The sequence below is a fragment of the Chiloscyllium plagiosum genome, unplaced genomic scaffold (assembly GCF_037043375.1).
Source record: "Chiloscyllium plagiosum isolate Xiang-an unplaced genomic scaffold, Cpla_swu_hap1 HiC_scaffold_1, whole genome shotgun sequence".
In the NCBI taxonomy this organism is placed as follows: domain Eukaryota; kingdom Metazoa; phylum Chordata; class Chondrichthyes; order Orectolobiformes; family Hemiscylliidae; genus Chiloscyllium; species Chiloscyllium plagiosum.
Window position 1 is genome coordinate 94,242,315 of NW_028270139.1, and position 15,065 is coordinate 94,257,379.

The 15,065-nt window shown below is 41.0% G+C and overlaps 1 protein-coding gene across 9 annotated transcripts in view; it reads right to left on the reverse strand.

Annotated features, from left to right (window-relative positions):
• LOC122549289 (interleukin-6 receptor subunit beta-like) overlaps positions 1-15,065 on the reverse strand; it is a 95,883-nt gene that overhangs the window by 54,899 nt on the left and 25,919 nt on the right. For 8 of the 9 annotated variants that reach the window (XM_087989024.1, XM_087989003.1, XM_087989009.1 and 5 more), the window contains one exon: positions 5,097-5,159. The exons of the other annotated variant lie outside the window; for it this stretch is intronic. In XM_087989024.1, the coding sequence (XP_087845150.1) occupies positions 5,097-5,159 (63 nt within the window). The remainder of the gene's footprint in view (positions 1-5,096; positions 5,160-15,065) is intronic. 9 annotated transcript variants of the gene reach the window in all.

Genomic DNA, 15,065 nt, shown 5'->3' on the forward strand with positions numbered 1-15,065 from the left:
CTTCGGCCCAACAAGTCCACATCGACCCGCCGTAGCGCAACCCACCCAGACCCATTCCCCTACATTTACCCCTTCACCTGACACTGCAGGCAATTTAGCATGGCCAATTCACATAACCTGCACATTTTTGGATTGTGGGAGGAAACCGGAGCACCCGGAGGAAACCCACGCAGACACGGAGAGAATGTGCAAACTCCTCACAGAGAGAGTCGCCTGAGGTGGGAATTGAACCCGGGTCTCTGTCGCTGTGAGGCAGCAGCGCTAACCACGTGCCGCCCACGGTGACGATAATGACGATAATGAAGTAGGTTGCAGAGAGACATAGATAGGATGCAGAACTGGGCTGAGAGGTGGCAAATGGAGTTTAATGTGTGAGGTGATACACTTTGGCTGGAGTAATCAGAATGCAAAGTACTGGGCTAATGGTAGGATTCTTGGGAGTGCAGATGAGCAGAGAGATCTCTGTGTCCATGTACACAGATCCCTGAAAGTTGCCACCCAGATTGACAGGGTTGTTTAGAAGGCATACAGTGTTTTGGCTTTTATTAATAGAGGGATTGAGTTCCGGAACCAGGAGGTTATGCTGCCGCTGTACAAAGCTCTGGTACGGCCACACTTGGTGTATTGTGTACAGTTCTGGTCACCGCATTATAAGAAGGATGTGGAAGGTTTGGTGCTGTTTCTCAACCCCATTCTCCTGTTTTCTCCCTATAACCTTTAATCCCCTTACCAATCAAGAGCCTATCTATTTTCTGTCTTAAGTATGTTCAATGACTTGGTCTCCACAACATTCTCTGAGAATGAGTTCCACAGATTCACCACTCTCTGGCTGAAGAAAGTTCTCCTCATCTCTGTTCTAGAGGATCCTCATTTCACTCTGAGGCTGTGCCCTCAGGTCCTAATCTCTCCTGCTTGTGGAAGCATCTTCTTCAGGTCCATTCTATTCAGGCCTCTCAGTGTTCTGTAACTTTCAATGTGATCCCCCCTTGCCCTTCTAAACTCCATCAAGTACAGATCTAGAGTTCTCGACTGCTCTTCATATAACATAGAACATAGAACTTTACAGCGCAGTACAGGCCCTTTGGCCCTCGATGTTGCGCCGCCCTGTCATTCTAATCTGAAGCCCATCCCACTTACACTATTCCATGTACGTCCATATGCCTGTCCAATGACGACTTAAATGCATTTAAACTTGGCGAATCTACTCCCATTGCAAGCAAAGCATTCCATACCCTTATTTCTCTGAGTAAAGAAACTACCTCTGACATCTGTCTTATACCTATCTCCCCTCACTTTAAAGTTGTGTCCCCTCGTGTTTGCCGTCCCCATACTTGGAAAAAGGCTCTCCCTGTCCACCCTATCTAACCCTCTGATTATCTTGTATGTCTCTATTAAGTCACCTCTCAACCTTCTTCTCTCTAATGAAAACAGCCTCAAGTCACTCAGCCTTTCCTCATAAGACCTTCCATCCATACCCCAGGCAACATCCTAGTAAATCTCCTTTGAATCTTTTCCAAAGCTTCCACAATCCTTCCAATAATGCGGTGACCAGAACTGTACACAATACTCCAAATATGGCCACACCAGAGTTTTGTACAGCTGCAGCATGATCTTGTGGCTCCGAAACTCAATTCCTCTACCAATAAAACACACTGTATGCCTACTTAACAACCCCATCAACCTGAGTGGCAACTTTCAGTGATTTATATACCTGGACACCGAGATCTCTCTACTCATCTACACTACCAAGAATAATACCATTAGCCCTGTACTCTGCAGTCCTGGACTTCTTCCAAAATGAATCACATCACACTTTTCTGCATTAAACTCCATTTGCCATCTCTCAGCCCAGCTCTGCAGCTTATCTACGTCTCTCTGTAACCTACAGCATCCTTCGTCACTATCCACAACTCTACCGACTTTAGTGTCATCCACAAATTTACTAACCCATCCTTCTATGCCCTCATCCAGGTATAAAAATGACAAACAACAGTGGACCCAATATAGATCCTTGCAGTACCCCACCAGTAACTGAACTCCAGGATGAATATTTCCCATCAACCACCACCCTCTGTCTTCATTCAGCTAGCCAATTTCTGATCCAAACCACTAAATCACTCTCAATCCCATGCCTCCCTATTTTGTGCAATAGCTTACCATGGGGAACCTTATCAAATGCCTTATTGAAATCCATATACATTACATCAACTGCTTTACCCTCATCCACCTGTTTGGTCACCTTCTCAAAAAACTTGATAAGGTTTGTGAGGCACGACCTACCCTTCACAAAACCGTGTTGACTATCCCTAATCAACTTATTCCTTTCTATATGATTATAAATGCTACCTCTTATAACTCTTCCCAACACTTTACCCACAACCCAAGTAAGACTCAGGTCTATAATTTCCAGGGTTGTCTCTACTCCCCTTCTTGAACAAGGGAACATTTGCTATCCTCCAGTCTTCTGGCACTATTCCTGTAGAAAATGACAACATAATGATCAAAGTCAAAGGCTCTGCAATCTCCTCCCTGGCTTCCGAGAGAATCCTAGGTTAAATGCCATCCAGCCCAGGGGACTCGTCTATTTTCACACTTTCCAGAATTGCTAACACCTGCTCCCTATACACCTCAATTCCATCTAGCCTATTAGCCTGTATCTCAGTATTCTCGTCGATTTTTCTAGTGTGAATAATGAAAAATATTCATTTAGCGCTTCCCCTATCTCTTCCGACTCCATTCACAACTTCCCACTACCAGGCTTGATTGCCATAATCTTACTCCAGTCATTCTTTTATTCCTGAAATACATATAGTCTGCTGTTATGTCTTATGCTCCAATCTGTTTCTTTTTCATACACTGTTTAATTCTAACTTCTAACTTGTCAATCTCTTTCATTATTTCTCACTAGCTTTTCATTTTACATTCTTTTCTCACACCATCTACCTGTTACATACATGTAAGTTGTGTTTGAATGCCACAGGTGGTGACAATTAACCGAGGATTCTGTCTGCCATTATAAATTGTCCCAGACAGCATCTGTGTTGGTTACGTTAGGAGTTACATACTTATAATGTGCAACTAAATAAGTGCTTATAAACATATGCAAACAATGGCTCCACTTCTACCCATCAAGTGACTTCTTGTTAATCTTTAGTTAACTTTCCTGCTTAAATTCTGAAACTTAATGGTAAGGTCCTAGGGAGTGTTGCTGAACAGAGAGATCTTGGAGTGCAGGTTCATAGCTCCTTGAAAGTGGAGTCGCAGGTAGATAGGATAGTGAAGAAGGCGTTTGGAATGCTTTCCTTTATTGGTCAGAGTATTGAGTCCAGGAGTTGGGAGGTCATGTTGCGGCTGTACAGGACATTGGTTAGGACACTGTTGGAATATTGCGTGCAATTCTGGTCTCCTTCCTATTGGAAAGATGTTGTGAAACATGAAAGGGTTCAGAAAAGATTTACAAGGATGTTGCCAGGGTTGGAGGATCTGAGCTACAGGGAGAGGCTGAACAGGCTGGGGCTGTTTTCCTTGGAGCGTCGGAGGCTGAGGGGTGACCTTACAAAATTATGAGGGGCATGGATAGGATAAATAGACAAAGTCTTTTCCCTGGGGTCGGGGAGTCCAGAACTAGAGGGCATAGGTTTAGGGTGAGAGGGGAAAGATATAAAAGAGACCTAAGGGACATCTTTTTCATGCAGAGGGTAGTACATGTATGGAATGAGCTGCCAGAGGATGTGGTGGAGGCTGGTACAATTGCAACATTTAAGAGGCATTTGGATGGGTATTTGAATAGGAAGGGTTTGGAGGGATATGGGCCGGGTGCTGGCAGGTGGGACTAGATTGGGTTGGGATATCTGGTTGGCATGGATGGGTTGGACTGAAGGGTCTGTTTCCATGCTGTACATCTCTATGACTCTATTCTCCTGCTGACTCAGACTGTAGTGCAGTATCAGAAGGAAGAAGAACAATTTTACAACTTATATAGTGTCTTTCTTGACCTCACAATGCCATAAAGTGTTGTTGAGTTAATGAAGAAATTTTGAAGTGCAGCACTATTGTAATAATCTTCCCAAATGTAAATTTAAGCTAACTGCATCAGAAAAATAAATAACCAAATGCAGGAGAAAGAGATCACTCTGGAGATATACCATCTGGACCATAAATTCATAGAATCCCTACAGTGTGGAAGCAGGCCATTCAGTCCATCAAGTCCACACTGACCCTCTGAACAGCATCTCACCCAAACCCATCCTCTACCCTTTCACCCTGCATTTCCCACCGCTAATCCACCTAGCCTACACATCCCTGGACACTATGGGCAATTTAACGTGGCTAATCCAATAACCTGTACATTTTTGGACTGGGAGGAAACTGGAGCACCCGGAAGAAACCCAAGCAACCATGATGAGAATATGCAAACTCCACACAGACCGTCACCCAAGAGTGGAATCGAACCTCAATCCTTGTCACTGTGAAGTAGCAGTGCTAACCACTGAGCAACGATGCCGCCCTGGCTGTTTATTATATTTATCTAGTTATTCAGATTTTCTATTTTGTTAAGTTCTCCATATTCCAGGTATGATGGGGATGACAATCTTTTCTTGATTTCTGCTTGTTTCTTATTTTCACCATAGTCCAGCTTTTTCACTGCAGGGAGATTGGGTGGGCGGGATGTCCTAAATTTTAACATACATTTAGTCATGATTGAAAGATAAAAATAATCAGGGAAAGAAAAATAAAAGCTGCTTTTACACTTGCAAATAGTAGCTGATAGATTAGAGTGGTGCTGAAGAGCTTTTGTCCGAAATGTCGATTTTCCTGCTCCTCAGATGCTGCCTGATCTGCTGTGCTTTTCCAGCACCACTCTAAACTAGACTCTGATTTCCAGCATCTGCAGTCCTCACTTTTGCCTAATATTAGCTGATGCAGAACTCCCTTGCTATGGTATGACAGAAATACTCACAACTTACATAAAAGGTGCAATGTCAAACAGAAGCAGAAAGATAGAGCTGTTCTCTAAGTACATCACAGGTTGAACTGTAAAGCATACCCATGCATCAGAGAAGACCATTACAATAATTATGTCATGCATTGCTTACCTCCAATAATAAATGTACTTATCATCACCCATATCCAGGTAGAAATTATATTTTGTGTGGTAACTGTAAAATTAAATATATAACTTATGAATTTATTTTAATTATTGAAACAAACACAATCTAACCGCAAAAATCAGTGAAAAAAAACAATTGGGAATTATCAACATATAAAAATGGATGTTTAACTGAAGCATGAATCTCTCTGTCCTCTCCATAAAGATTGGCTGACTCATTCCAGACTTAATTTACAATTTATCTTCTTTTGGAAATTGATAAGAATACAAATGGACTGACTGAATTTGATTTTCTTATTTTTGGGACATGAGCACCGTCAAGGCTGATAGCTATTATCCATCTGCAGGATTGAGTAATAACCAATAATTTTGACATGATTAAACAAGTAAGGAATCAAATGACATTGTGTTTGGTTGTAAAGCACTTTCTGAAAGGAAGAATAGCCATATGGTCCAAGTTAGAATCAAGGTTGATGGTTTCCTGGGTTTTTAAAAATATGGTTCAAGCTAATATAGACATTAGGATAAAAATTATGAAAATGTTTGAGATAAAAGAAACCTTTTATTCAAATATACTGCTAGGATTTAAATGGGTTTTAATTTGGTAAATAGGCCTATATATATATATATATATATACACACACACATTAGTTTTGTCTAAGTTTTAATTTATGCATCAATAGTTATTTTGGAATGCACAATTATTTTTAGTAAAGGATGAGTAAAGGAAGATAGGCTTTGGAGTTGAGATAATATTTGTCACTAAAGGGTGACACAACATACTCTCAGCAAACTCACAAAGTATTCTGCTGGTGCCACATTAGCTTGGTAAAGATTTATGAAGTTAGGAAGCTGAGGGACAAGATGTCATTAAATTCTCATTTTAAGGAATGAATAACGGGATAGTAGGAAGTGATATCAATAAGGTGGTTATCACTTTTAGAGAAACCAGTTAGGAATTGGACGCACCTGGCTAAACTGATTTTGATCACCCCTTGGTAAGGCAATTAGAGCTCAGGATACTTCTGATTACTATGAGGAGCCCCTTCCAACTCCATTTTGATTTAGCTCCCTCACTCCTCCCTCTTCCCCTCTCCCTCTCCCTCTCCCTCTCTGAGGACTTGCATTGCCCTTAACAAGCTTTGTATGTAAATGATTCAATTGGAAAAAATTGGTGATTTACTGGTGGTGGTTAATAGATACATACAAAGGGTACAGATGATTTGATAATAGAAAAATATGTTTTGTTGTGTGTAAGAGTGCTTCAAGATAAAAAAAAATAATCTAAGGAAACAGTGGCAACAGAATTTATAAGCAGCAATATTTGGTAGTTCAATGCACAGAAGAAAAATCTGAAGACAAAAGGATAACGTCAGTCAACCAAACACAAGAGAACAGAACAAGAGACAAGTGCTTTGTCAGCAAGAAACCATGAGTTGGCGAACTGAAATGGATTAATTGAAAAATCATAGTTTTTATTGAAAATCATTTCTTTTATACTTGTTTTGATAAACTTAATTACATCTGCAAAACTTGTGAAACAAACTTGTCCCTGGAATGGACCTGGCAAATAATCAGGATTAATAAACCTTTAGATTGGACTTTTCGACTCAGTTTATAAATGTAATTGAATTAAAGTCTCATAATTGAAATTAAGTCAAAATCTAAAATCTTGCCCTTGAAATGGCTGTGAGCTCTGACGAAATATTGTCAATGGCAGGCTACTGTTCTGGGAGAGGGATATAAATCCCACTATGTCAACTGGTGAAATGTGAATTGAGTAAACAAAAATCTGGAATTAAAAGTTGGCCTATTGACGACCATGTAATCATTGATGATTATTATAAAAATCCATCTAGTTCATAAATGTCTTTCGGGGAAGGAAATTTTCCATCCTTACCTAATCTGTTCTACATGAGATCCTAGATTCTCAGCAATGTGGTTGACTATTAACTGCCCTCTGAATTGGCCTATCAAGCCACACAATATACCCAGCTGCTACAAACCCTAATCAAAAGAATAACACTGGCCTGACTATCTGGCATCAAACTAAGCACTGGAAATAACAGTCGTAAACTCAGCCCCCAGTCAACCCTATAAAGTCCTCCATACCAAAGTTGGTGGTTAGTACCAAAATTGGAAGAGCTGACTGATACACTAGTCAAGCACCAACCTGGCACAGTCACACTCACCTTACAGACAATGTCCCAGATATCACACCACCATCCTGGATATGTCCTCTCCTGTCAGTAGGATGGACCCACCGGACATTATGGTACAGTTGTGTACAGACTTGAATGAGTTGCTTTGCGAGTTCTCAACAGTATTCCTGGACCCCATGAAATCTCATGCCATCAGGTCAAACATGGTCAAGGAAACAGACTGTCCTCCTCCACCCCCCCTCAACTGATGAATAACACTCCTCCTTGTTGAATACCACTTGCAGGAAGCACTAAGGGTGGAGAGGGCACAGAATTTACTCTGATTGGCAGACTTCAGTGTCCATCATGAAGAGTAACTTGACAGTACCTTTACTGACCAAGCTAGCCAAATTCTAAATGACAGAGCTGCCAGTCTGGGTCTGTAGCAGGAGTGAAGGAACCAACGAGAGGAAAAATTCTACTTGTCCTCGTCACACCAATCTACCTGTCACAGATCTGTCTCCTCATGACTACCGTGACAATAGGAGTGACTACCTCAAAGTCCTTGTGGAGAAGATGTCCCATCATCACAGTGAGGATACATTGTGTGGATGATACTAGCACCATGCTTAACAGGACAGATTTGTACAGATCTCGTAACACAAATTTGAAGTGTTATGGGTCACCAGCAGCAGCAGCACTCTATTCTACCATAATCTATAATGTTGTGGCCTGGCATATCCAGCATACTACAACAGAAAACAAGTCTGGAGATCAACACTGGTTCAATGAACAGTGCAGGTGGAGATGCCAGGAGCAGCACCAGGCATATGTAACAATGAGCTGTCGATCTGGTGAAGCTGCAACATGGGATTACTTGCATGCCAAATATCAGAAATAGAATGCAATAGACAAGACAAGATCCTAAAACCATTAGATCAGAGCTAAGCTCTGTGGTCTTGCTCCATCCAGCTACTTTATCAATGGCTTCCCCGCCATCATAAGATCAGAAAAGGGGATGTTTGCTGTTGATTGCCCAATGTTCAGCACCTTCTGTGACTCTCAGTTGTTGAAACTGTCCATGTCTATATGCAGCAAGACATAAACAACATCCAAGCTTGGACTGATAAGTGGCAAGTAACAATCACACTGCACCAGTGCCAGGCAATAATCATTTCCAGCAAAAGAGAATCTGATCATCATTCCTTGATATTTAATGGCATTACCATCACTTAATCCCCCATCAACAATGATCTGGGGGTTACCATTTACCATTTACTGAACTGCATGGGCTATATAAATACTATTGTTAGAAGAGCTAGTTAGAGGCTACAAGTTCTAACTCCCCACAGCAATCAAAACCATCTACAAGATACAAGTCAGGAGTGTGATGGAGTACTCCATACTTGCCTGGATGGGTGCAGCTCCAACAACACTCAAGAAGCTTGACACCATCCAGGACAAAGCAGTCCACTTATATGGGACCACATCTACCATCTTCAACTCTCAGTTGATTCACCTCCAACACAATATGAACCATCTACAAGACAAACTGCTGTGGCTCATTAAGACTCTTTTAATAGTACCTTCCAAAGCCAAGGTTCCCCTCACCATTCTGAACTGGAAATAAATCACCATTCCTTCAGTGTCACTGGGTCAAAATCCTGGAACTCCCTCCATAACAGCATTCTGTGTCTCCCTCTAGCACATGGACTGCAGCACTTCAAGAAGGCAGCTTACCATGCCTTTCTCAAGGGCATTTATAAAGTGGCTATAAATGCTGCCCAGCCAGCAATGCTCATGAATGATACATGAACAAAATCCATGACTGACATATTTTTTTAAATTTGGCAGAATCTGTTGTAGCATCAGTGGGTCTCACCTACTGGCTGGAGAAACTCTTTCACCCATTCATTCCTCCTTATTCCTACCTTCTTATTCTATTTAATTTCCTCCTACAAACATTTTTTTTAACGTTCTGCTCTCACACAACTATCTGTTATATGGATGGTACTGGTGTTCTAATGTATACAGACTGTGGGCATGAAATGTTGAAAGAACACCAGCAGTGTTGCCAGGAGGATATCAACCCTTTCTCGCCCCCACCCCTTCCACTGCCAGAATCATAGGATCACAGAGAACTCAGGCCACAGCATGTTTTGTGGGTTGGGGATGGTTTGCTTATGGAGCAGAGGGGGTTGAAGCAAAGAAGCAAACACTCTGATCAGATACTGATTGCCAGAAAATGAGTTATTTGCTGTAGAATTCCTAGTTTCCGCCATGCTCTTGTAGCCAAGTAGTCGTGGCAGAGAATTCAGTGTTGGCAATGCCATTGAATATCAAGGGAACATTCTTCCTTATTGGAGGTCGTCATTGTCTGGCATTTTTGTGAAGCTCATGTTACTACTTATCAGCCAAGCCTGCAAGTTGTCCAGCTGGTGCTGCTTATAGAAATGGATTGCTTCAGAAATGATGCCAGTTTGACATAAACAGTAGGCAATTATCAAATATTCATATTTCCAGCCTTCTGTTGGAGGAAAGGTCATTGCTGAAGTAGCTGAAGAAGTTTAGATCTCAGCCACAGCTTTGTGGAACTCTTACGACAACATTGAAGCAGAGATGACTGGTTTCCAACAACCACAACCATCTTCCTTCTTGTTAAGTATGACTAATCAGTGGTGGGTCTTTCTCTGGTTACTAATCCTGATTCCTGATTTTGTCATCAAGTGGAGCTGGTGGGAGGAAAGGGTTAGAGTCAAGGACAGGGGTATGATTTTCAGGTACCACTCCCTTTCCTGCCATTTATGTCTCTAATTGCTTCAATATTGGCCCCAACTCAGCAGGCAGGTGACCATGGTTTCGCAGTTCAGAAACAAGCCACAATTCTCACCCGTCAGGAAGGCAGGTAATCAGGGAGGTCGTGAGTTGAGGCCCTTAAGTGGCTATTGATTGTGTACTTAAGGGCCTCATTTTGCCAAGAACTAGTGTTGGGATGAGATTGAAAATGTGTTGCTGGAAAAGCGCAGCAGGTCAGGCAGCATCCAAGGAACAGGAGAATCCTGAAGAAGGGATGCTGCCTGACCTGCTGCGCTTTTCCAGCAACACATTTTCAGCTCTGATCTCCAGCATCTGCAGACCTCACTTTCTCCTTGGGATGAGGTTGACCTCGTTAACTACAAGGTTCATGATTGGCCCAGTTTAACAACCCCAATCAAGAACCACTTTGTTAACAATGTCAACCTGGTCCCAATCACGATAACTGGGCTACAGATAAGGATCCAACAAGAAGCTAAAGTCATATAATGGCCACCGTGAATCCTATTGAGCTAATACTGTGAGCTAAATGCAAAAACATCTTCTGCTCTACATTCTCAGTACAGTGGTTTAGTGCCTCACAGCAACAAGGACCTGTGTTTGATTCCAGCCATGGGCAACAGTCTATGTGGAGTTTGTGTGCTCTCCCTGTGTCTGCATAGGTTTCCTCCAGGAGGTCTGGTTTCCTCCTACAGTCCGAAGATGTGTAGGCTAAGTGGATTGGCTATGCTATATGGCTATGTAGTGTCATGGGATATATTGCATGGTTAGCTATGGTAAAAACTCAATGTGGGGTGAGGGAGCTGGGTTGGATGCAGTTTGGATGGTTGGTTGATAGGCCAAATAGCCTCTTTCTGCACCATAAGGATTCTATGATTGTGCAATATAATTGTTCAGCATTATGATCTGGTGCTGATCCATGCAGTTCCACAATGTTAACACTGTTGAAAATTAAATAGAAAATTAATCTTTCCTTTCCATAATTATTAACTCTAAGAACTTTTAATCATTTGTAATTATCATTAGTAAATAAAAGGTTAGTGGCAAATCTATTTCACATTTAGATTATTGATTTCTTTTTAAAAGTTACTATTAACATTTTAATTGTTATGTAAATTTAGTCAAAAGTCTAAACACTTAGTATCAGTAGGATACAAATCTTGGCCTTAAAAAGTACCAATAATTGTTAGTATAAATGAGATACTATGTAATGTGGTAATATATAGTTCAGTTTGCTTATTTTGTCTATTAAATTAAAACTACCAAAAAATTGGTATTTGTGCTGATATTCATACCTATTGAATATAATTTCTTTCAAGAATCCTTCTAAATGTGGTGAGTATATAACTCCTCACCTTCACCACTGAGATGACTCTCAGGATTGTCTGCCAATTAGCTCATTAAGAATTGACAAGTGGATTATGTATTTTGTCCTATCACAGGCCTTAATGGTGACATCCCATCTTCTCCAGAAGCTGCCAGGTAGAGGCCAGCTGCTTCTAGTTACTAAAGTCTGCTGGGTGAGGCCCACCCCTCAGGAGATCTACTGCTGAGAAGGGAATCTTTTATATCCTTCTGCTCATTGAGTGGAGCTTGTGGGAAGAGAGGTTCAGAGTAAAGGGCGATTGCTTGTCTATAAGGGCCTTAATTGCTGGTAAATCAAGAAAGTTTCCACTGGACCTTGTTGCCCAGCATATCACTGCAGATGTGGCAAGAAGGGGCAAGTTTTGCTCCAGACCAAACTCATTTAATCATTTCCCCTTTTCACCACCTCCCTCACCAACTTCAGAGAGGAAAATTCCACCCTACTTCTTTTAAAATGTTAACCAGCCACTTCACCATTGAGCTGTGAGATATTCTTAAGGAAATGAGTCGTGTCAAACTATTGACTGAATTCTGGTAAGGAAGTGTGACAAATAAATCATGTCCCACCACAGTATTAGAACAGTGGGACTTGTGTTTTTGACTGACTGTGTGGACACTAAAAACATGCTGTTCTTTGAACAAAATATTCTGAGAGAGTTTGACCGAGATCCTTTTTGCAAAGGAGCAGTTCTACCTACCTGCTTTTTGATATTTGTTAACACTTGTAAAACTTAAACCTTCACTTGTACTTCCCTTCTATATTCCACTCTCCAGTTCTCCACACTGCCATCTCCCTCCCTTTAAATCTTCTGTCATTCTCCTCCCTACCTGTAACTAATTTTAATCCCCTTATCCTGTCCAGCTTTCTCCTTCAGCCCTTGAGGATTACAACTAAGAAACCAAAAATGTTTGAATGTTTGTATTGTTCAACAATAACATAACAATTACTTAAAAAGAATCAGGAATAATAATTTTTCAGAAAGTATGTTTTTTTTTAATAAAATCATAAAAGGTGCTGAAGAAGGTCATTTTGTCCCTGATGCCTCACTAAGGAACAGTCAGTTATCCCCAAAATGTAGTTGATTGTAAGTATAAGCGTGGATATGATCTGTTTTGTTTTCTTCCAGCTAAGTGTCGCACACATTATGTGGTTTCAGAAGAAATGAGACAAAGGCAGGAACTCTCACCTCAGCTGCTAAGTTGCATAACATTATCAAAACATTCAGTCCAGAAGTTCCTGCTGCCGAGGGTACTTGGTTCAAATTCTGTTATAAATCACAACCACAATAGGTTTTTCTTGTGCGCAGACAGGAAATATGTCACAAGCTGACTGAATATTACTCTTCTTGATGCCCTGCCAGATCATTTCACAAACTGTATTTTTTTTCTCTCTCTTTGTTCTGAATGTGTTTCCCTGATCTTTTGCCAGCAAAAAACATGAACAAAAACACACTTCCATCCAAAGGTTTCTTTTTCTGTAACCTTTTCAGGATGTTCTCAGACATAAATGTACAATTGCAGATCAATACTCTGGAAACCCCCAAGTCTGCAAGCATCAGCACTGATAGGTAAGTAGGACACAACCTCCATCACTTAGCAGTTTCAGGTTTAAAAAAAAACTACCAATCTACAATTTCTGAGATTCGGTGTGAAATTCTATAATGAGTGCAATAAAACCTAAAACAGATACAAACCAACTTCTTCAACCTCATCCCTATCATGGTTTAATAGATGGTGCACTATTACAGAGTGTCCCCTTATTTGGTAACTATGGCACCTAGTTTGCGATTCTCACACATCATCTCAACATCAACCCTGTTAAGTCCTTCAGAATCTTATATGGTTCAATAAGATCAACCCTAATGAATAAAGGCCCAAACTGTTTAGCCATTTTTTTGATAAGTCAACCCTTTCATCCCAGGAATCAGCCTCGTGAATCACTTTTCAACTGCCTCCAATGCCAGTATATCCTTTCCTAAATACAGAGACCAAAACTTCACATAGTGCTCCAGATGTGGCCTCTCTAACACACTGCACGGTTGTAACAAGCCTTCACTATATTTAAACTCTTCCAGCAATAAAGGGCAAAATTCCATTTGCTGTCTTAATTACTTGCTGTGTCTGCATGCATTTTTGTGTTTCGTGCACAAGAACATCCATATCCCTCTGTGTTCCACTTTTCTTAGTGTCTTGGCACATTTAAATAACAGTCTATCTTTTGATTCTTCCCACCAGTATATAAAAGTACAAAACTTCACCCTTCCTACATTAAACTTCATCTCTGCCAAAATGTATACCCATTTGCTTAATCTTACTATATCCTTTTACAGATTTTCCTCTGTCCTCATCACAAAATGTGTTCCCACCTATCCTGCAGCTTCTGCAAATTTGGATACATTACACTCTGTGCCTCCTCCAAGCTATTAATGAAGGACATTATATTTGAGGTTCTAGGACTGATCCTTGCGACTCTCCATTGGTTACATCTTCCAAACCTGAAAAGACTGATCAATCCCCATATTGTTGTCTTGTATCTGTTAGCTAATCCTCAATCTATGCTAATATACTACCCCGAACATAGTGAGCTCCTATCTTCTGTAATAACCATTTATCAGATGCTGTCTGGAAAGCCAAATGCAATAGATCTACCAGTTCCCCTTAATCAACTCTGCTTGTTGTATCCTCAAAGAACTCCAGCAAATTTGTCGAATGTTAATTTCCCTTTCATAAAACCATGTTGATTATGTTTGATTGTTTTAAGCTTTCTAAATGTCCAGCAATTTCTTCCTTAATAATGGACTCTAGCATTTTCTCAACATATGCTAAGCTAATTGACCTATTGGTTTCTGCTTTCAGTCTCCCTCCTTTCCTCAACAGGGGTGTCACGTTAGTGGTTTTGCAATCAGCTGAAACATTCCTGGACTGCAGTGAGTTCTGGAATATTCTAACTTATGCCTTCACTATCTCTGTTGCCACTTCCTTTTAGCCCCTGGATGGAGGCCATCAGGTCCCCGTGACTTGTCTGTCTTCAGTCCTGTTATTTTGACAAATACTTTATCCCTCGTGATTGTGACCCTGATATATCTTCCCTCCCATTATACCTTGCTTATCTACTAGCTTTGGGATGTTTGCAATGTCCTCCACTGTGAAGCCCAGTGCAAATATTTGTTTAAATTATCTGCCATTTCGCTGTTCCCTAGTATCACTTTCCCAGTTGTATTGTGGAATTTGCACATTCTCCCCGTGTCTGTGTGGGTTTCCTCCGGCTGCTCCGGTTTCCTTCCACAGTCCAAAACAATGTGCAGGTTAGGTGAACTGGCCATGTTAAATTGCCCGCAGTGTTAGGTGCAGGGGTAGATGTAGGGGAATGGGTCAGGTTGGGTGCGCTTCAGCGGGTCGGTGTGAACTTGCTGGGCCGAAGGGCCTGTTCCACACTGTAAGTAATCTTAAAAGAAAAAAAAGAGTCCCACATATACTTTCGTTACTCTTTCTTTTAATATATCCATATAAACTCTTGCTGTTTGTTTTTATATTTCTTACCAATTTTCTCTCATATTCAATTTTCTCCCTCTACATTTGCATTTTAGTCATCTGCTGCTGGTTCCTAAAAAAAACCTCCCAATTCTCTGACCTAC